Source organism: Rissa tridactyla, chromosome 3 (assembly GCF_028500815.1).
Source record: "Rissa tridactyla isolate bRisTri1 chromosome 3, bRisTri1.patW.cur.20221130, whole genome shotgun sequence".
NCBI lineage: Eukaryota > Metazoa > Chordata > Aves > Charadriiformes > Laridae > Rissa > Rissa tridactyla.
The window spans coordinates 101214186-101237402 of NC_071468.1; the positions used below are offsets into that span (position 1 = coordinate 101214186).

At 38.9% G+C, this 23217-nt stretch overlaps 1 protein-coding gene across 4 annotated transcripts; it reads right to left on the reverse strand.

The window, feature by feature from the left end:
* Window positions 1-1017: 1017 nt before the first annotated feature.
* FBXO9 (F-box protein 9) lies at window positions 1018-23154 on the reverse strand. Of its 4 annotated transcripts, none has more exons than XM_054195149.1 (13): window positions 22896-23154; window positions 18879-18956; window positions 17721-17879; window positions 17226-17283; window positions 14203-14302; window positions 11695-11825; window positions 6987-7101; window positions 6163-6281; window positions 5776-5866; window positions 4684-4779; window positions 3815-3908; window positions 2925-3079; window positions 1018-1595 (listed from the first exon to the last, which is right to left on the reverse strand). In XM_054195149.1, exons 1-13 carry the CDS (start codon window positions 22896-22898, stop codon window positions 1487-1489), a joined length of 1308 nt encoding a protein of 435 aa, XP_054051124.1. In that variant the 5' UTR covers window positions 22899-23154; the 3' UTR covers window positions 1018-1486. The 4 variants fall into 4 exon arrangements, with proteins under 4 accessions (XP_054051124.1, XP_054051127.1, XP_054051125.1 ...); XM_054195152.1 differs by having other exon boundaries at window positions 18879-18952; window positions 22896-23123; XM_054195150.1 differs by lacking the exon at window positions 22896-23154 and adding an exon at window positions 21235-21845.
* Between the last annotated feature and the right edge of the window lie 63 nt (window positions 23155-23217).

The following is a 23217-nucleotide window of genomic DNA, read 5'->3' on the forward strand; positions in this document are numbered from 1 at the left end:
CAGAACTCATGTACCTGAAAGCTTCTCTATTTTTCTCAGCTAACCTATAAGTAGTATCATAAAAAGTAATTAAGAGGTTAATTCTGCCTGTCAATCTTGCCTAGCATGTAGTTTACACACGGTAACTCCTAACTAATCATCTTTAACTGAATGAAAATAATGATTTCTTGGCAAAATAAGAAATTGCAAGGGATCGCATGTTCAAAATCATGATTTATTGATGTATTTTTAATCATGTAGCTCCTTGCAAAGATACACTTTATAAATTATGGAACACGTATAGTTCTTTCCACAGCTTTCACATTTTAGTCCTCGAGTCCAGGTCAGTATTTTGAAATGAGATGTTCAAAGGTAAATTATGCAAAATGGCTTTTAAAAACTACACTAAAAAGCTTCAGTTCTTTCAGAATCCAAGATACATATATAATAAGCAGCATTACAGTGTCTGCACTACACCCCCAAGCGATATATGCAGGAGAAGCAGCGTACAGTACCTGCACCAAACCTCAAGGTACACTTCATGATTAGCAGTACACAGCACCTGAACATCTACAGCAGCCTCAAAATTTATCTTAGTACAACAAATGCTCAAAGGGTTTACAGCATCTGTAGCAAGGTTAGATGAAGGGTTATAGCACATTACAATCACATCCCAGTGAGCACCTGCTTACCTGTGCATTCACACCTGGCCAATGCACAAGCAGTACACACCAGTGTTTCACCATTGCACTGTGACACTTCCCAAGCAGAGCCACGTACCCCGCAAACCCATCCTGCAGTGCAAGAGAACCACTCACTGCCCACATCCCTCTCCCCTTCATGCTCACCCTGTCGAGCAGGCGGGCTCCACTGAACTTCTATCAAGATCTAATTACATTTAGACCCACTGACATCACTGCACTGGCGGGGATGTACCGCTGTGGTTAGATTTTATACTTCATGCTTGCTTGCCCTTGATTGTTTTTTCTTAATGTTGATGTTGACAAAATGCAGGATCTTAAAGGCAAACAAAATAAGTTTAATTCAAAGAAAACATTTATTTGAAGTTCTTTTAAGTCACACAGTTTAACAGATATAAGACAACTTTCTCCTCTTCACATTTCAAGCCTTCACCAGAGACCACACACACTGTCCCACGGACAGCGAGATTCCTCTATAACAATTCCTTTGGGACAAACCAGTGTCCAGGCAGATGAAGACTCACATTTTAAGCAGACTGATTTATAAAATCCATTTTAAAAAAACCCCAACAAAACAATCAACAAAACTTTGTTATCAAATTCTTATCACAAAGAAAAGGTGTTCAATACTCATAAGCTTGACTTCAAAATAAAACCCCAGTCACTCATAATCAAATAGAAGATACTGCCTTCAAAAAATTCCCCTGAATTTTAAAATGTTCCAAATATATACACATTTATAACTTAAGCGCTCATTAGCTACAACCTTTTATTCATGCAAGAGCTGTGAGGGGAAAAGGTGTTTCTTAGAGCGGCTTTTCTGAAAATGCAGTGAAACTCTTCACTCGTGCAAAGAACAAAGGGGTGTACATTTTGTCAATGTCGAAAGTAGTAACAGCTGTCTCACCAGTCGATCTGCAAAGAGTATTGTAAAAGTGAAATTAAACACAAATTGCCCCTTGAGTCCCTCAATAAATCAATCATGTTCCACAGTACAGTGTGTGCACCAAACTACAGCTGGAATGTAAGCATCTTTCATTCTGCCTTGTTCTGAGAGCATCTGAATGTTGCTCAAATCCCACTGTATATAATACACTTCTGTTTTAACATCAAAGAAACCACTTTCCCCTTTCATTCTTATTATTAGCTCCAAGACTTGAAACAGCACAGAATGTCACTGAAGTCACCATGTTGATATTGAATCAAAAAAATCTCCTTTTATTTGTTTCACTTAGAACCCTGAATTCAAAACACAGAGTGACAGCAAAACCCGGTATGTTTACGAAACTTTAAAAAGAAGAAACCAGAATATTTCTGAACATCAGTGACAAAAAACAGGCATCCTCCTAGATGTGTTTCATACACATCTTTATTCTAGTTTCAAAAGGATACCACCATATTGAGAGATAGAGCAGAACCTGAGCAGTAAAGGTTTCATGCTGAAAAAAGTGTCCGTGATACTGCCACTTCTCTATAAATTAGGTATGAAAATATTGGGTTTTATAAAAGCAATGTTTCTGTTTATGAAAGTTACCTATACTCCCAACCACCAGCAGTTTACTTTGTAGATTTTATATACTTAGAGCTCAAAGCTGAGCTATGTCCCTGTAAAAACACTGGATATAGAGATTAAGACAACTGCAAGACAAGGCCTAAATCCACTAAATGCCAACATCAAACATCTGGACAGCCAACTTGCCAGTAATTTAGTGTCAGGTACAAGAACAGTGGCCACGGCTCTTGCTTGGTCAGTGATCAGAACAGCTGGTCACATACCCATATTTTACACTGCTGGATTATATAGTTTGTAAACGCTACAGTTCTCACATGATGGGTACAGATATTTATAGTTTGCACATCCATAGAGGAAAAGAAATCCACCTTAATTAATATGCGTTTTCCACACCCCTTTACTAGCACTGCACTAAGTCATTCAACCCTGATCCAGTTCTGAAGTCAAACACTGTGCATAAATCCTTTAAATGGCTAAAATACTGCAGTTCTACTACTCAGGAAAACTTTCCATACCATTTAAAAAAGTTACTAAAATATTGGTATTTCTTAAAAGTAAAAATTCATTGTGATACATCAAATCAGGACCAGCTACTGTTTTCAGGACATTTTGTTAAAGCCTCGTAAGCCTCAGAGCCTTTACATCTTCCGTACTTAGTACTGGACAAATTAATGTCACCTGTGTTTCTACAGTTAAGTATCCTTCTTTGATCTTACTCCCCATTTACTTACTTGTAAGTTATGTGACAAGAATGATGTATCCAGACAAGTTTGTTGAACCTCTGGCGCCCACTGGAGCACAACTGCAGTCCTACATGAAAACTGTGATCTGTTTCTTGCACAGGAACACGGCGGAAATACCTGTATTTGTGGTAGTCAATCGGTTTCTGCACAAAGAGAAAAGAAGTTTCATGAACTACAAAGAAAACACCGTGCAACTATTTATCCTGAGGCCTGAACGACTGTGAGGACAGATTGTTAAACTCTGATACTTAAAAGTAAGTACAGGTATTCCTTGAAAACACATCAATTTAGATGTTAATTATGGAAGAGGTTTTCATAGAAAGTAAAATAAGCCAAACTATACAAACTCACTGTGAAGTAGTGTAACACTTCTAACTCTTCACAAGTTTCTCTTGACAGACACTTTGTTAATCTGAAATTTTTGTGATGTAAATAAATTGACCAAATCATTCAGAGTTCAATTAACGAATACCGCTTATGTAGTTTTATTTAATGCTGTGGAACACAACTGCATGCAGTCAAAACTGATCTCAGAAAATGAGCTCTGCACCCTTCCCTTCTGTTTGTTAACGTGACTTAGTAGCACCACACATGGCAATTAAGCCTAAGAGGCAGAACCGTTGCTCAAACATGAAGCAGATATTCACCTGTCTTAATAAAAAGATTATTACAGATTTGGGGAAAAAAGGTAAGATAAATCACCAGGCTAATATATATTTTATTTTTAAACCATTTAAAAAAATGAAATTCATTTTTTAATTCTCTGGTGTAATGCAAGTCTTCATGTGCCTAAAAATATTCTGTGAATAGTCTGAGAAAAACTTATTAAAAAGACCCCTCCTTAAACTATTTTTCCTCTAGTCTATTTTGCTACCTACCTCTTCCTTTTTCTTCATTATTACAGCAAATACTTTGGTTTGATTGTCTGTTTCCTGGGAAAGGCGATAATGGCCAAGCAAGATTGCATCCGTTCTGGAAAGTTAAGAGGAGGATAGTGTCAAGGACATAAAAATATTCCCTGTCTCAAGAGAGTCATGTACTTATAATTCAACTATCAGCAGTGAGAAGACGACTGACTGCATATCATAATCAAGGAAACTTCTTTATTTGCCTTTAGTAAAGTACTAGGCTCACTGATGATACAAAATGCTTAAAACATTTTGGAAGGTTGCTTTTAATTTTCCCAAGTAGGACAGTAAAGGTAAGTTAGTCAGTTCTACCTAGCTTACTGCTAAATATTCTCAGACTTCTCGTGAACAGCTCAAACCTGTTCTGAAGTCACAAACGATTTTCTGTGTTTTTAACAAGTTCGTGCCAACATCAAAATGAAATCACGCAATAATTTAGTCATATCCCACCAAAATCTTCACTTTACCACAAACAGTCAAGGAAGTGTAAGAAAGCAGTCAGTAACAAAATAGTATCTTTAAAAGTATTCTAAACCCACCAAGCTAATAGCGTGTATTCTTCCATCTACTTCCTGTAAAAGTTTAAAATCACACAACCCGCAAAGGAAATCTAATTACAGTATCAGGACCTTAAAATTATAAGTATCTTTGCACAAAGACCAAATTTTTTTGTAGTTCTCAAAAGAGAACTATAAACACCTATAACACAAGATAAATAACATTGCATTTTCACTCTTGTTTTACTAAGCCAGGATATAGAATCTGAGATAAAAGTAAATACAAATTGCCAAGTAAAAGCAAGATGAAAACAGTAGAGCCAAATATTTTAGTTCAATAACCTTGTATTTTTAGTCCGTAAGCGAGGAACTATAGATTGAGGATCTTCAGGAGTTGTTAGCATCATAACTTGACCATCTGGGAAGAATCTCAAATACCTGCAAAAATATAATTACGGAATGCAGACCTAAAAAGCATGTTCTTTTTCTGTTGTTTTGGGTTTTTTTCAAATCATGGGATGTTTCTCAGAAGGCCAGAGAACTTAATAGGTAATAGGATTTGAAAACATATTTCTTCACACATGATATAACAGAAAAAAGAGATCAGAAATCAAAAGAGAGTTTTGAGGATTAAAAAATCAAGTTACGAAGAGTTATGAAAGAGAGCAGAAATTGAGTTTTATCACCTCTAATCAAAGCAAGAAGGCTACCCCGGAATCAAAACTGAACTCAAGTAATCTTCTCCATTCCTAGCATTGAGACAAATGTAACAAAATCTTAATTACAGTATCAGTACAGAATGGACAATGTCATATGGACTTTTTCAGGTTCTGGGACCTGATCAACTTGTACTGTACTCAGATACTACAACTTGTACAGTACTCAGGTACTATGCTGATGTTTGTGAGACTATAGAAATAGCCAAGAGATTCAATGATTTCTATTAATGATTTCCAGCCTCAGGAGGGATGGCAGAATGGAACAATAAATGCTGGGAACAGCAAGATGAAGAACAGCAGAAACACAGACCGAGAAAATAAATGGCAAGGTATTTACAGCAAGTTGAGAAAGCCCAGCCTCTTGATTATTTACAACTGGTTACAAATAAGTTAAAAGACAATTCTTGTATAATCACTCGTTTTCCCTTTGCTGAAAACAATTAGTATATCAGAAATGTAAATTACTGTTGTTACTGTTTAGGTTTTATCCACATGGAATGGTATAACTGAGGATGAAATGTGCTTCTAAGCACATCGCTAATTATCATAATAAATTCTACTTCTTAAGACTTATTCTCAAAAAATGTACATAGCTTTACGCACTGTAGTAGTTCCATTGAGTTTTAGAGAATACTTAATGTTTGTGATATCAAGGGCTGGATTTAAAGAACTTAAGAGAGAAACATTTCACTCACTCATTGTACTACAGTTCTACCTGTAATATTCCACTTGGTGCCATGCTCTATAGAAACCATCAAGAGATTGTTCTCCTTGACGTATGTATTTTGTCTTGCTGATATATACACCTACAGGAAAGGAAGATATGAGTATACAAACAAAAACTGAGTACATGAAATATTTAAGATGGAAAAAAACAATAATCTAAAACTTTTGAGTTTACTTTTGTTACTTAAATAGATTAAAGTTTTTATTTTTGTCCCTTTCACCCTTCCCTTCTCTTCACCGATGTTCTACAGATTCAGAAGCCCAAACAAATTCAGATTAGGTCTAACAATGTTATAAACATCAAACCCAGAGGACTGCTTCTGTCATGGTTACATGCAGTAAAAAAAAAATACCGATTTCCAAAAGTACACCTTACCATCAAATCGAACACGGGGCCTTTCCAAAAACATCTCCCTCCAAGAGGCATATGGAACAAGTTTATTGCAGCTCCTGCCCCATATTTTCAAACAGACTTGATGCCAGATTTCAGGATCTCTAGTGAAAACGAGAAAAAAGCAAACCCCATAACTTTGCCACAAGCCTTGTTTAGCTCTTGTATATCAAAGTAACATACTCCATTATTTACCTTGGATGCAACTGAAAGAAACTTTATTGAACAACAGCAGCTCATAATTTAAAATCATTCACTAATTTACTTATTCCTGGAACATTTGAAAGCTACTTCCTCCTCCCAGTAAAATTCAAGAACACAATGCCATTTTCAGCCAAGTACAGAACAAGAACATTGCAGCAGCCTGGCACTTCTCTACGTGGCCATACGAGGATGACAACACAAGAGACACTATTAATGGAGACCTTGCCACTCTGACTTTCAAACAAGGTAGAGCAAGTAAGACTTTCAGCAACACTTCTTAGTACAGGGAAGTTATCTATCTAACATACCATTTAGTGGTGTATTCAAAAGCCGATTAAGCACTGTGAGGAGCATAACATGAAAATTACCATGGGAAGGAAAAGCACAACATAGTCCTACATGTACAGTTTAGCAGCCTAAAGCAAAACAAACAAACAAACAAACGAAAAAACAAAAAACCCCCACCTTTCCAACACAGGCAATTTTGCTCTATGGATTTATTATCCACCTCTACACACTGTTAACATATGCTCAAGCATAAAAAAGCTCTTATTTCTTCCTTAGAGCAGAGAGAAGCTTCACTCTAGATAACTTAACTACAATACCTGGCACAAATGTAAAATCCTCGACAAACAAGAGATAATTGCTCTAATGATCTTAGGTCCAAGTCACTCGAAACCACCCATCGGAAAATGTACATTAGTACTTCCATAGGCAACACTGCCAAGAGAAAAGAAATCCTTGTTAGATGATAACCTGTAAATCGATGGCTTATCTACAATTCCAGGTTTGACCATTATTCAAGTTCTGACTTCCCATAAAAAAATCCTACTTTTTCCACATTGTAGCCAGATGCCAGGAAACAAAAAAAATTATCTTTAATTTAAAAAGTCACTATATATTAGAAAAAAGTCACATAACGAAAGAACGAAAATAATGCGTTTAAAGTGCATTATGGTAAGATGATAGCATAAAACACAGTTTAACTGTAAGGTGTTATACTAAAAATTCCACGTATACATTGCACATCCACAGTGCCTGCAAAGCAGTATTTTCTTCAAACTGACCTAGAGCGTAACATTACCTCAAAGCATAGTGCTTTTGCACGACAAGCTAAAACCGCTCAGGTCAGGTTCGGTATTGGATAGGAGGTCCTAAGAACAACCTATCCACTATGAAATTGATACCATATCACTCTGTATTTTGTGGTACAGGTACAGTGATTGAAAATGGTATCACATATCACTGTTGTGTTGAACGATTTTTTCTAATGTAATACAAGAGAATGACAGAATCCTCATCAAAGCTCTACAGGATCAGGTAATGAGTGGCATAGCATTAAAAGTTCAGTGAGAAAGCCCTGGGAAACTAAGCCAAAATTCTTTCTAATAACTTTCTGCCTTCCTAAGTTTCCTCTGTTGTTTCAGTTGTGTATAATCTTGTTTACTGATTTTATAGCATCAGGAATTAGGCTTTATTTATTTTCAACTACTGCTGCTTGCCAGAGCCTATGGCTTGAACTGTATCACCACATGCACGTAAGACTTCTCTATTTTACTTAGTGTAATTGCTTTGACATCAAATGGAAAAAATAGCTGAGTGGCACAAAGGTACATTAAACAGTAACTAGCTGTAAATGCCATGGTAGAGACCGCATTTATCAGAATTCTGATTTTTAGTAAAAGAGCATACCTAAAAAAACTGCATTGCCACACTCCCACAAATCCAATAAGACTGTTTTTGTTATAAAATTTGATTAAACTTAAGTCTCACATTTCAGAATACTAACATGATAAAAAGTATATACATCATTGAGCACCAATTTCTGTATTAATTTAACACACATCTTGTTTCATGAATCTGATTTGATTTTATGTTTTATTATTGAGAAGTCCTAACTTTGCTATATTGCTTGTATTTGTAACCATTAAATTAATGTTCCAATATACACAAAAGTTGTGCAGATGCATTTATTGATAGAAGGTACAAAACAGCCTCTGGCAATTGAGGAGCTCTTCAGTATGTGAACTCTTAGTGTCCCAGAGAATGGGAGCTACAAAGGCTTAAAAATCTGCTACAAGTGCTAACAGGTGTACATCTTCCATTCTGATAGTCACCAGTCAGCCAAAGTTTTTGATTATCTATCTTACCGTCCATGTTTCTAAGTTTCTAGTAAACTAGGGATTGTTAAAACACTTTGCTTCAGATACTGGGCATGCCCTGTAGGACAAATATTATAGTATTTCCGGTGAAGAATGCTGTCTTGGTCCTAAGCCTTACTTGTGTAAAAGAGGGAAAAAAAACTACTATGAAAAATTGCTCATATACTAGGGAGGGGAAGTAAATATATCCAGTATGTCAGTTACATAGCAGAGGTCTGATCCTGTCCTGTACTAAGGGTTAACCAATATTCTAAGATTATGAATGTCAATAAAATGTAAAATGGAATACAGGAAATCAATTCAGCCAAATGCATTGCTTCACATTGTTTCAGTTTTCCTTGGGCTGCTGAGGTCTGCGACTATTGTACTACTGTGATGACCAAGAAGGATCCTTTCCAGCCTACTTACTTCTGAAGCAGACATCATGATTTCAACAGTTTTTCCTCTGCTATAAAAAGTCAGTACGCAAGATATTGCCACACAGGACTGGCAAGAAGGCAGACAATAAACCTAGAAAGAGACTAAGATTGCTGCTAAAATGAGGCACCTCCTGAGATCACTTTAATGTCTACAACATCTTGACTTTACTGGAAAAAAATGAAAAGATGCTTTCCCAAGTGTACAATGCCACAGTTGTGAAAATTAAATAAAATACACTCTCTACAATTTAGATCTCTCAAGGAAGTCTCTGGATTACTATCCTAGAACTGAAACACTGAAAATCATTAACCTTCAAAAGCCTTTCTAGCTATGTTATACAGCCACAGAATCACAGAATCTTAATGGTTGGAAAGGACCCTTAAGATCATCGAGTCTAACCAAACAACCTACAATCTCTGCCCTTCAGAGCATGCCCTGAAGTGCCACATCTACATGTTTCTTAAATACCTCTAGGGATGGTGACTCAACCACCTCCCTGGGCGGGCCGTTCCAGTGCCTGACCACTCTTTCAGTAAAGTAATTCTTCCTAATGTCTAATCTAAACCTCCCCTGCCGCAGCTTCAGACCATTTCCTCTGGTCCTGTCATTATTCACCTGGGAGAAGAGGCCAACACCCACCTCTCTCCAACCTCCTTTCAGGTAGTTGTAGAGGGCAATGAGGTCTCCCCTCAGCCTCCTCTTCTCCAAGCTAAACATGCCCAGCTCCCTCAGCCTCTCCTCATGTGACCTGGTTTCCAGACCCCTCACCAGCCTGGTAGCTCTCCTCTGGACACGCTCCAGCACTTCAATGTCCCTCTTGTACAGAGGGGCCCAGAACTGAACACAGGACTCAAGGTGGGGCCTCACCAGTGCCGAGTACAGAGGCACGATCACTTCCCTGCTCCTGCTGGCCACGCTAGTCCTGATACAAGCCAGAATGCTGTTAGCCTTCTTGGCCACCTGGGCACACTGCTGGCTCATGTTAAGCTGTCCGTCCACCAGCACCCCCAGGTCCTTTTCTGCCGGGCAGCTTTCCAGCCACTCTTCCCCAAGCCTGTAGCGTTGCTTGGGGTTGTTGTGACCGAAATGCAGGACCCGGCACTTGGCCTTATTAAACCTCATACAGTTGGCCTTGGCCCATCGATCCAGCCTGTCCAGGTCCCTCTGTAGAGCCTTCCTACCCTCAAGCAGATCAACACTCCCACCTAGTTTGGTGTCATCTGCAAACTTACTGAGGGTGCACTCAATCCCCTCATCCAGATCATTGATAAAGATATTAAACAAAACCGGCCCCAAAACTGAGTCCTGAGGGACACCACTGGTGACTGGCCGCCAAGAGGATTTCACCCCATTAATCACAACTCTCTGGGCACAGCCATCCAGCCAGTTTTTAACCCAGCGAAGAGTACACTTGTCTATGCCATGATTCGCCAGCTTCTCCAGGAGAATGCTGTGGGGGACGGTGTCAAAGGCCTTACCAAAGTCCAGATAGACAACGTCCACCACCTTCCCCACATCCAGAAGGCAGGTCACATGGTCATAGAAAGCGATCAGGTTGGTTAAGCAGGACCTCCCCTTCCTAAACCCATGCTAGCTGGCCCTGATCCCTTGGCTGCCCTGCACTTGCCGTGAGAGCTCACTCAAGATCATCCTCTCCATGATCTTTCCTGGTACCGAGGTCAGGCTGACAGGCCTGTAGTTCCCTGGATCTTCCTTCCGACCCTTCTTCTAGATGGGCGTCACATTAGCCACCCTCCAGCCATCTGGCACCTGCCCTGTTGACCAGGATTGTTGATAAATGATGGAGAGAGGCTTGGTGAGCTCTCCCGCCAGCTCCCTGAGTACTCTTGGGTGAATCCCATCCGGCCCCACAGACTTATATACGTCTAGGTGCAGAAGCAGATCATTGACTACTTCCTCCTGGATTATGGGTGGGCTGTTCTGCTCTCCATCCTTATCTTCCAGCTCAGGAGGCTGAGCACCCTGGGCATAGCTGGTCTGACTATTGAAGACGGAGGCAAAGTAGGCATTAAGTATCTCAGCCTTCTCCTTGTCATTGGTTGCAACTTTCCCCCCAGCATCCAGTAAGGAATGGAGATTCTCCCTGGCTTTCTTTTTTTTGATGTATTTATAAAAGCTTTTTTTGTTGTCCTTAATGTTAGTGGCCAAGTTGAGCTCCAGCTGGGCTTTTGCCTTCCTAATTTTCTCTAATTTTCAGTCTTGCTGAACCTGAAAACATATTTATTCTAAAAATATGATACAGAATCAGATTAAAACAGGAAATGAAAAGATGCATAATCTTCACAGAACAATTGTCTCTTATTCACGCTTAAGAATTGTAATAAATATTTGCAAACCAAAACAAAAATACCCACATTTCACTTTTTCAAACATTAATTGGAAGGAAAACTGGAATACACGTACTTCAGCAAGCCCATTTCTAGAAGCTGGTACTTTTAAGTATGACTGATCCTGAAAAATTCTACTTAGTAGTAATACTACATGGAAAAGTCTGTGCAACAAAGGTAAAATAATGTATGAGAAAAAGATCTGTTTAGCTTGTTGATGATCTTTTTTCCTTTACATCTAACTATAAAAGTAAATAAAAAGATACTATATACATTTCTTTAAAGGTGGCTTTAGAATGAAGGAGAGAAATGTTTTAATCAAGTCAGAGTGAAACATCTCTATAAATTGTGCCTCTGAACTCTTACAGTGTCTTATCTCATACCTGAGATATGGGTCTGGCTGACATCAACCTCAGGCTGACAAAGTTTCACTGAAGATTCCTGAAGAGCTAACTGCTGCTGGAATTCTGACAGGAGATCAGCCATTTTGTCATCCTCTTTGTTATCCTCAACACTAGAAAAGGGGGAATGCCAACACTGTGATACTGGACAAAACATACAGATAGACATCCTTATCTTGGCATCAATCCGCTGTCTTACGTTCATTCAATACAGTTGTCTCCTGTACGTAAGCAATCTCATTTCATCATACAATACAACTACTGCAATCCTATCAAGTTCATTTAGATTTTACTGGAACCCACCTGACAGTAACAACTTTCTTTTCATTTAATTCCAATTCCAGTTCCTTTTTGGATTTGAAAGTTCACTGTTCACTGTTTTTAGTGAAGTCACTGAAGAATTGCTTGACCCCATGAAAAGACAAATCTGATCTTTTACTTTGTCAAAGATAAGCAGTGTGCAAGAAATAAATTATTATAATTGATGGAAATTTTTTGTAATCCTTGTCACAATGTAACACATTGAAAACAATTTAGGAATTATTTTTTTTACTCTTGCATTATTGACTGAAGAGTGATCCTCCGTGGGTTTTTTCATCAATAATGAAGGAAAACTTTCCTTTAGGAAAACTACTTTTTACCTATTCTGTAAACAAGCAGACATAAAAAATTTCAGAAGCAAGGACAAGATTGCAAAACAGAAGCAATATGCTTGTTACTTGTCAGTAAACTTGAAGGATTACTAAGTCATAAAAAAACATTACCATATTAAAAAAAAACCCTAAATTTAAGTTGTATGTCATAATATGATGCTTTAACAGGTGCACGCTTGCTTGCACCAAGTAACCGCAAACACAACTCTCCTTGATCTCCCCACAAAACACTTTCTTTCCCCTGACTTGGTATACAAGCTAGCTAAGAGACCTTCCAGTCACTTTTAAATATTATTCAATTCTCCTCTAAATAAGCCTAATAGAATGAGCTGAGAACATAAGCAAGCAACTAGCAGACCTACCAATGGGTTTTAAAGTATTATACAAAAGACAATTATGTTTGGGCCTGTCCTAACTAAGACCATAGTAAGATGTTGCACTGAATGTACCTTCCTTTATTTTGATGAATATGACAGCCAGTCCCAGTATCTAAAGGTCACGCTATAAATTGTTTTTTGAAATGTAATTGTATAATCTGTTTTTTCTCACCAAGATTGTGTGAAACAGCTACAACAGTAATTCAGAGAGCAAAACCACCACAACTAGAAACTCTTGAAAAGACACACCTCTACAGATACCCTTTTAAACAACAATTAAAGAGAGCTGGCTGTTTTTCCCTCACTGTCACGTAGTGCTGGGGATGGTGCAGCAACATTTACAAAACTGAATGAAAACTCATACAGTAAGTGGCAGATGGACAGAGAGGCTTAATGAAGGGAATAGAGAAAATTATGCTAAAATAAGAAAATAATCCTATGAAAACCAAATTTTTTATATGAGTGTAATTTATTATCCAGTATTTTCCTAGTGCACAAATGCATACCAAAGATTTCATGCTAGCAATGCATTCAGAAGCAGATGTAAATAAAGTACTTAGCTCATCTTACTCTCTTTTCTATTGAGTCAAGTACTGCACTGAAATTGTACTGCCCTGGGGCAACAAGTCTGAGCTGGCAATACCACACCTACATGGTTGTATTTTCCTCTTTTATTCTCAGTTTTAAAACCCTTGATTCCTTGCTGCTATCAGCAGCGTCTATGGCTGCTACCAGTAAGCACTGAATTTGGAAGCTCTGTTTCAGAAGCTTGTCTTCACTATGCTATCTGAGCTGTAACACAAGTTTTACCCTAACCTGAACCCTGTCCTCAAGCGTAAGTCTTGGGCTCAAGTTAGGTCAACCTTAAGGCGCTAGACATTTGGTGTGCTGAGGCAAGGCGAGTTCTGATGCTTGTAATGACGAAAGACTAGGCTGCTCGGATTACAATCTATGAGCTTTTAAATGTATTGCTCTCCTTATTGGAAATGTTCCCATACAGCTGTGTTAGCACAAGAACAGTAGTATATTCCCTTCCTTAATTACGGTGCTTATTCCATGGTACAAAGCTTTTACTAATTGACCTTTTTGCCATCTGCAGTTTTGTAGATGATCCTAAACGTATAATTCATAAATCTGAAGATCAGAAGTCAAAAGTAAAAAAGTGAATGATGCTTTTTTCTTTTTTTAAGTAATAGCATAACTCTTTGTAATCCCTCCACTTGAATTTAACCAGCTCCAAATAAGCCTGTTACCTTCTTTGAACTACAGTAAAGTCCTCCTTGTACTAATGCATCTGTAAACTTTCTACAAAGCAGTCTATTCAAATGAAAGTATAGAAGTTTTCCAAATGTTAAAGAGACTTACAACTGTGTATCACAGTAGAGCATTCACATGCTTTAGAAATAAAATTTCAGGTTTCAGTACTACTATGCACTTAATTAGTAAATCTTCATACTTACCACCTCTTTCCAACTCCATCACCATCTGGGGACCGCGTATAGGTGATCTTAAACTCTATGTCAGGTACCAGCTGCATGGCTAGACGATAAAACTTGATGGCTGAAAATAAAGGGTTAATGTTTAAATATGTCTGATGCCTGTACTAGCTTATCAAAGCAAAAATTTTTTTTCACAGATGGCTTCAGCTAAAAGCACTAAACAGGTGGAAAATGCTTTTTCCTAGTAAATCTTATTTTATCTAAACTGATTAGGTTTAAATTCAATACAGGAGAGAGGCACATTAAGCAGTTTCAAAACTAAAAACTTCATGTACTCTTTCAGAGTAAAAAGCTCTCGCAGATGTGTTTCAGCTTTTACACATTTACCTTAACCACTGCAAACTCAGTTATGGAGTACAAAATTTTACATTAAAACATTACAAAATCCTGATTTCATTTGCTGCACAGCACTTACAAAGCTTTCTCAACAAGCCAAAGATTTTACGTATTATACTCACAATTAACCATGAGGAACGTAAAAGAGAATTTGAAAGATGAGGCATGTACCCGGTATAGTACATACAGTCATTCAGACATACATATTAAAAAGGTGAAGAAGGACAACAAAATACTGTTGTACTTTAAAACAGTAACAATAGACATCAAACAAGTAAATTTTACTGTGGCAAACCCCTGGAAACTACAGAAAGCATAGAAGCAAGCCACTATAAAACCGAGGATGAGGAACCTGACTGGAGGAAAGCAGCTCTTTCAAAAAGCTATGTAGCAAGCATAAGACTACAGGGCATGAAGGAAAACCTGACAGATTTGGCTTCTTATAGCATGCAGTGAAAGTACTTCTGCCTTTAACACTCCAAAGATGCCACAAACACTGAATAGAGAAACAGGCCCAGGAAAATCACCCTGTGGGAAGGAACAGTTATTTAAGCTGCAGAATGTCTTTTTTCTGAGCTAACTCTGTGGATCCTTCTTAATTTACGTGGATTCATTGTATGTACATTAAGTCTGTTAAGGTATTAAACCTGTATTAAGATGATATACGCATTTATATGTCTCTCTATTCTCACATCGTGATACCAAGACAAGAGTGCAACTCTCCCTCAGTTTGAACCCTTAAAAATGAAACAAAACCCAAAATAAAACATCAGTGAGTGTGAAACTCAAAATTTGACACAATAATGAGCCTGAGAAGCCTGTGTTTGGGGCAAGTATGTGTCCTATTTCCTTGAGGTCATGCCAGGGCCAGTGACTGGCAAGTAGCAGTATCCTTTGGCTGGTGAGGATGAGGAATACCAGCAGCCAGCTAAACAGAGATCAGTCTCAACTTTAGCATTTAATCTTGCAGCAAGGCCTGTACTGTACTTAAACATGAAACAAGCTACTGCACATAACTGTCTCACAAACGTTATGTATCAGCAGATTTCAGAAGCAGGCTGAAATGTCACTTGGATTCTGGTGACCTGGGCCAGGTCAGCAGATAAAAGTGTGGTATGAAAACAGATGTCCCAATATGTGCTCCGTAATATATGTGTCTAGTGTAGGACCATGTCTCTAAGGTTTCATACAAATGCATGTGTAGAAGCGGTTTCATTTTTTTTCTTTAAGTCTCAAATCAAACTCAACCGAGAAAGAATGGATTCACATTCACGCAATCCAGATTCCTAAATCACCCCTGTGAAGGCAACTCTCTAGGATGTTACTACTCCTCTGCTGCTGTGTTTAACATAGGAGCACACTCAAGCAGATGAAGCTATAGCTTTCGTTTTATACACACAATGCTTAAATAGATGTCCTTCCTCACATTTTTTTCATTTACTTCAAAACAGTTGGTATGAAAGAACCTTCACAATCTCCTGCACAATTTCCTAAATGGTAGATTACATATCACATTTAGTTCTGACGTCTTTTTTTACTGCACATTTAATTCTGTACCCAACACACGAAATACCTTAGCCTAAAGTAATTTTGCCCCGTAAAAACACGTAATAAATTAGAAACTGAATCAACTCATTTTATTACCTACTGGGGATTCATATTTCTTTCAGTTCATTTGAAATCTGGAACAACCACCAGAAATCCCTTGCAAGGGAGGGAAAACTCTCATGGTGGAAATGGAAATTTTGTATTTAACAGGTGGCTGAGTTCAGGAGCTTCCAGTGTACTCTCAGTTTTGCATATCTTGATGTATTTTGCACCTGCACTTTAACCAAGGTGGCCAAAACCTCTAGTGGGTGAGGAAGATGGCACGTACATTCTATGTTCCTTTTTTTTAATGAAGGAAATAGAAAACTTCGTCATCAGTTATTACTTGATATCTCCACTAGTGACCTACAGGACTTGTAAATTAGGACAGGCTTCTTACTCTAGATATTCTGAAAGCTAAATACAAGGAAGAAAACTCTGAATTTCCATTTTTGCTAGTGCTGATAGCATAGCAAGAGGGCAAGCAAGCTCAGCATCTTAAATATTTATGGCAAACCTCATAAAATAAAACTAGCAGATTTAAACATTCACTTCAGGAATTCTTAAAGAAGCTATCTTAGCATGCTGTGTAAATTAAAAAAACAAACAAATAAAAACAACAACGACAAAACAAAGAACCATCAACAGAACATTCCATGGGTTAAGTAGTTCTGTTCAAAGTGGAATGAAGAAAACTGTGAGCACAGAAAATACAGTATATTGCCTTGCTTAGTTACTGTTACAAAAGTCACATAAAGCAGCATGCTATATGAAGAAGCAATTCAGTGCTTCATTAAATTTCAAGATTTCAAAATACTGTTGTTTTGTCTGAAAGCTAGAAATTCTGTCTCCTTGATCTCGCTTTAACTTCATCTCAACCTCAGAATTGTGATATGATGGTTCCTTTTATAGCAAGTTTGTTCGCTTATGCAAATAATTCAGCTCTCAAATGACTACTAGCCTGCAGTTTAAGTTCACTGGCATCATGCAGTCCTGCACATATATCAGAAAGTGCTAGATTCCTCTGCAATAAGGGTGTTCTTTGTAGACCTCCATATTACCTTCATAAAGGGCCCCATTTTGTTCTTCTTCCACTGCCTTCAAGAAAAGTTCTTTTGCCTGCACAATAAATTACACAGAACACTTTTTAAATTCCTTACAAATATAACTACATTGTCACTTGACTTAGAATTATTTTTCATCTTACCTACTGCGCTCTATGAAGGAGACGAATAAAATAGTTCCATAGAGTAAGAAGACATATTCGTGTGCTACAAGCCATAACTGAAATTCCCAATCAAAAAACTATCCCTGTTCCTGCTGCTCACCCCTTACCTACAATCTTTCAGAAAGCAGACTGGGAAGGTGCCAGAATTAAGCCAAGAATAAAAACTAGAAAAATCACTGCAGAATTAAGGAAATACATCAGTATGGAGACAGGTTAACCAGCTCTGTTGTTTCTCTACAGTGAATTCAGCATTACCTTTTAGGTTAGTTATACAGCAATACTAACACACAAAAAAAATCCCCAAAATTATACATCCGGTGTTTTGTACCTTTTCCTCTTTTGCTATCTCCTGTTTCACTCTGGCATCTACAGACTTTAGTCCAGGTCCTCTTGAAGATGGTCTGCATGGCAGAGGTTCCAACCCACTAGAACTCATACCTGGGGCAAGCTCAAACATCCATTGAGCTCTGAACATCTGGAGCTCTGCCTAAAAAATCCAATTAATGCTGATTTAGTAGCACATATTCAGACAGAACATCGTCTGAGGAAAAATTATAAAGTACAAGCACAAGAAAGAATTTCAAAATGATGCATTACATTTCCAAGTCTTAAATGGTTTCAGTGAGTTTAGACACAGAGTTAGCGATTGGTTTATAGTATTTTTTTTTTTTTAATGCACAAGGATTTGTTCAATCTCATTCAATAATATAAGTGCTTTTATCTGGACTATTCAGGTCAGAAGAAAAAATGATGTTTCAAGAAATAGTTGTTAGTACTATGGTTACGACCTAAGACTCCATAGGAAAGTATTCTTTCTAGACTGGTGTTTCTTCTTGTTAATGCAGAGTTATCTTAAGCAAGAAGTCAATTAGCTCTTGAAATTAAAATTTAGAAAACCTAATTTTTTGTACACAAGCATACTAAGCTTGATGACAATCAAGGCTGTCATTTATATAATACACAAATAAGACCTTACACTCCTGTCTCTTTTAAAAAGAAAGGACTATGCTCCGTGAAACAAGGCAAGTTGTAATTCTTGCCATGCATTTTTTTCAGCATCTTTCAAGTTACACTTCACATGTCTCTTGCAATCATCACGACTTCTGGAGAGCAACTACACATAAATCTAGTATAGTAAGAGAACACACTTTTCTATCAGACTGCTTTTATCAACTTTCTGCTCCAGAAAACAGTGACAACTTAAACTGGAATTTGATCCATACAGAAATGGCTGTCCAATTTCTATAGTTCTTCAAACAAATTCCAAGTCTTCCACAAACTTTCTTTTCATCTGCACAGATAACTAAAGACTAAATTTGACACTTGGAACATGCGGCAACATTTATCTATTTCACTTTTGGAGGGGCAGACAGTATAAGCATTTGTGAGATCAACAAATGCATGGTAACTAAATGAGCATAAGTAATGCAGTTTAAATCACAGCAGTAGTATTTTTGTAAAAAAAACACTCGCTTAAGACACATACCTGAAGATTTGCTTCACCAGATCTTTCATTGTCATCGGTTCTTACCAAATCAGAGTGACAATCTTCTTCAGCTTCTGCCTAGTAGAGAGCAGTCAGACATGATTATAGAGTCTGCATAAGTCCCTACAGCACATTCACAATGCACAACTGTCACAGACGCTCATTTAAAAAAAATTAAGCATATTCCCGTTTTCCCCATCCTACCCACCTACCCCACAGATCAATCTTAATCGATGACAAAAATTAGTCTTAAAATTACTGGTATTGTTTGCGCTTCCCTATTAACCCAATGAAGTTGGGTTTTGCATTTCAGTCACATCAATCCAACGCAGATTAGTTATGTATCACTTGAAGGCTTAAATGCATCACTACTCTGCCATAATACCTGAATAAATACACTCAGTGCCTAAGTCAAAGCATAGAATCAAAGCTTCAGTATTAAATAGTAGTGTGCTTCATACAAGAAATGAAAATGTAATCACTATCTTCTCATTATAAAGATAACCAGTAGTTTTGATCTGTTTAGCAATTTTGTGCTTTGAGTAACAATAGATACTTTACGATAATTATGGGACAGTATAGGCAATCTCAAAAAATACATGTGAAACTAGACAAGAAATGCATTATAAAAGGAAATAAAAAGTCAGCATGAGAGCTTGACAGCTGGTTTTATTTACGGTACAGCTGTGAGACAGGTTAAACAAATAAGACCTTAAATAAGACCTTTAACTAAACTTAACAGGGCACTACATAGGAGTTAGAGAGCTTGTTTAGGAGCAAAACTTAGAAAGATCCAAATAAATTCTCATTGTGAAATATACTGAGATTTATGGAATCTATACTAAAACAAAGGAAAACTAATTCTGAACACCAGTGACAAGCCACTACAATGACAACAGCAGCAAGATGCCAGTAAGGAAAAAAACCCAAAGACTAAGACATTTGTTTAAAGCTCTTCCTGCAGCTGAAGCATTCCAGTTTTTCTATCTTTCTGCGCTGAAATTCACATCTATAGTTTGGCAAGTACCTAATGCAAAATGAGAAGGCAGCAAGCCTGGCATTAAGATGACCACAACTCCTTAGAGAAATTTTATTTCCCACTCCTTCCTATTGTAGACAGCGCTCAAAAGACTTCAAGTGACATTCTGTCAGTGAGATTCTTCCAAGTTCTCGTAAAGAAATCTCTACCTCCTGCACAATCAAAGTGCAGAAATCAAAGCGTTCTTGTATTCAGAAAATTTATAAAATTTTTATAGCATCTGGAAGTTCATGATCAAACCACAGAATACTGGCAAACCTGATGTGAAGGCAATCTCTTTGTCTCGGTGACAAGCACCTCCCTGGAGTTCAGCTGTAGCACTTGTTTCTGGTTTCCAAAACAACCACAAACTCACTGGCTTGTCACCTGTAAACGTGTTTTCACTGATATCTCAGTCAATTTATCTTTTACAGTTGATAATGCAGACAGTGTTGGTTGGTTAAAGTAAACAGATATCGCATCTGTTTCTACACTCTGATTTTAAGGCTGCAGATTTTGAATTTCTCGGTAGAGAAAAAAGGTAAGCCAGAACGCTCCAAAGCACTAGCAACGTTAAATCTGAGCAAGAAGTAAATAACTTAGAAATTTCACAGTTTTTTATTACAGAATTTGATTGCAGGCACTTAATGTCCTATAAGTTACAGCAGTCCTATCACGTTATTTTAACATCCAGGCATTACGTCTAAAGTGGCCAGAGATAGCCTGGGAATGACCAAGCACTGAAATGGATGTCTTGTAAGTGGACTTTTATGGCACTGGGCTGACCTGAATCAGGCCTACCTCTGCCTGCGCAGAGTGTAAGGCTTCTGGTTTGCAGCTGAATTATGTCTAGTCGGCTCTCAGTCTGGGCAGAATAAGTCTGGTTTTATCTGCAAAATGCAGAGACTAGTAAAGTTATTTAGAAACTAAATCAACACACTATCTTCTTGCGCATAAAGGCACGCCCATTAAAACCTCTTAACTCATTAAGTCCGTAAATAAACTAATTTAAGAGTTAGAGTTAAAATTATTTAGGAGGTTATGAAGCTGACTGAAGTTTACCTCATGCTCAAAACCTTTTTGTTTCAGTAACCTGTTCAAGAGTCTTGATTTTCCTTCCCTCGTTTCTGTTCAACTGCCCTACTTCTCCTTCATTTCTGAGTCACAGTCACAGTTCTGGACCAAAAGCTTCCAAAATTAATGCTCTTTAAAACTTAAATGTGCTCCCAGTCCAAACAAAAAAATACACGATACTACGAAGACCTAGCCCACAGCGTAAAAGCTGTCAAAAAACATCATAAAGTTGATTACAAACAAAATCTTGACTTCCATCATTACCTCCTCTGTACAGAGTGTATGTGTGATCTGAAGTCTCTCATATCAAAGGTTTGTCTTCTGGCAGCAGTGGCAGCATAAGTGACCATCCCTCTAAATTTACCAGTAAAGCAATTCATTCACATCGCTACTGCATGGCTAACTGGACTGGAAAACTGATCTCTATGAACAACCTTTCCGCTATTTATTTAATCTGCTGAAATCCTATGGTTTTGCTAGAGCAAATGAGTAAACAGAGGTATCACTGAAGCAAGGATCTTCACTACCAGACAGCTCATGAGACAACACCCAAAGCAGGTTGTAACTTGTAAACATTGGATCCTTGCCCCAACTCTGACAACACTTAAATCGTAGTTATAGTTTCTGAACTTCATAGAATTTGTACTGTAACCACTACTTAGTGGATAAATCTAACCTATTCATTTTAATGCTGTTGGCCCTCCTCCTGCTACAAGTCAGCTGTCATATGAAACAGTGACTTTATCCTGCTTGGAAGTGAGACATCCTTAGTGTGTACTGATCAGCTCAAACAATTTTCCATGAGAAAAGCAGTAGCCAGTCAAGCCACCAGAAGGTCAGCATGCCACAAGTAAACATCTGAATTAGACTGTGACCTGTAAAAAGAAGTCAGCCAAGTTGATTTGGTTCTGATTTGTTCAAAAAGCTTTAGAAATTATTTGCCAAATGCAAAACTAGTTTATTTGCACAGCTTAAACTGCTTTGCAATCAATAATTGCATGCTGATTTCCTCAGAGCATGACAGTGACTTACTAAACTGTCAGTAATGTCTAGTCCTTTAATAGTTCAGATCTTTTGTTTCAGCAAAATAAAGCCAAGATCAGGAACAGTTAAAAGGTGACTCACCAGTTGAACAGGGCTACATGTGAACTGTACAGAACTAAAGGATCAGCAAGCACAACATAGAAAACAGGGACCGACAGCTAACATTCTTCTTCGTTTTGTAAGAAAACGAGGAAGTTGCTCCATTTTTCTGTCGGTGTGGTAGAAGCAACAGTGTTCAAAAATAAGTTTTAATCACGGTGGTAAGAAGTTTTAATCACAGTGGTAAGAAGTTTTAAGAGCTCCTGAATGAGATAAATGGTTTAACTTCGAATGATCACGTTCTCATCATGGATACTTGGATCCGTATTGAGGTGCAGCCAGAAAAGCAATACTGATCAAAACAGTATTTCTGGTATGGTAAATCGCAAACTCAAGTAAGTAGAGTGCCTGGCCCATGGAGCCCTTTAAATCACCCGGTGGCTTTATGCCACCTGGTTTTTGAGAGAAGGAAGAGGAAGGTGGGGCGTGCTCCTCTATAAGGACAGCGGGATTTGCTGAGGCCTTTATCCGGATGGCCACATCGGCCCTTAATTAAGCAGCCCCGCTCATCAGCCCCAAGTCCCCTGCGGAAGACGGCCCTGTCACCCGGGCTGGGATGGCGGCCAGCATCCCGGCACACTCCCCACAGGCCTCACCGGGTGACAGGTGGCGGGCAGGGCCCAGGCGGCCGCCCCTCCGGCCCCACACCCCCTCCCACCGCCCCCCTCAGTCCCCCCCGAGGGCGGCGGGGCCGGGCCGCCCTCCGCCCGCACCTGCCGCGGTGGTCGCCCCCCCCACCTCCCCCCGCCGTGCAGCGGGGAGGGGGGCCCGGTGCCGCTCACCATGCTGCCAACGCTCGGGCGGCGCCGTCCCGTCCCGGAGGGTCTCTGCCCCCCCCCCCCGCCTCGCTCGGTCCGTGTGTGTCCTCCTCCCCGCAGGGGGGAAATTAGCAGAGTTCTCGGTCGGAGAAGCGCACCACGCAGCGGGAGTAACTGCGGGCCCTACGTACGGCAGCCATCTTCCCGGCGAGTGAGGGGCCGGCGGGCTGGGAGCAGCGGAGAGACGCGACCAGACAAACCCGCAAGGTCAGAGCGCCGCCTGACGCGCGGGCCGCTCTCCGCCGCGGGCGCCACGGCCTGGACTACCTATCCCAGCGCCCAACGC

Coding starts and splice junctions, on each gene's coding strand:
- FBXO9 (XM_054195149.1), bottom strand. Junction 7,102..11,694: donor CAGCCAGACCCATATCTCAG/GTATGAGATAAG, acceptor TTCTCTTGGCAG/TGTTGCCTATGGAAGTACTA. Junction 4,780..5,775: donor CACCAAGTGGAATATTACAG/GTAGAACTGTAG, acceptor ATATTTTTGCAG/GTATTTGAGATTCTTCCCAG.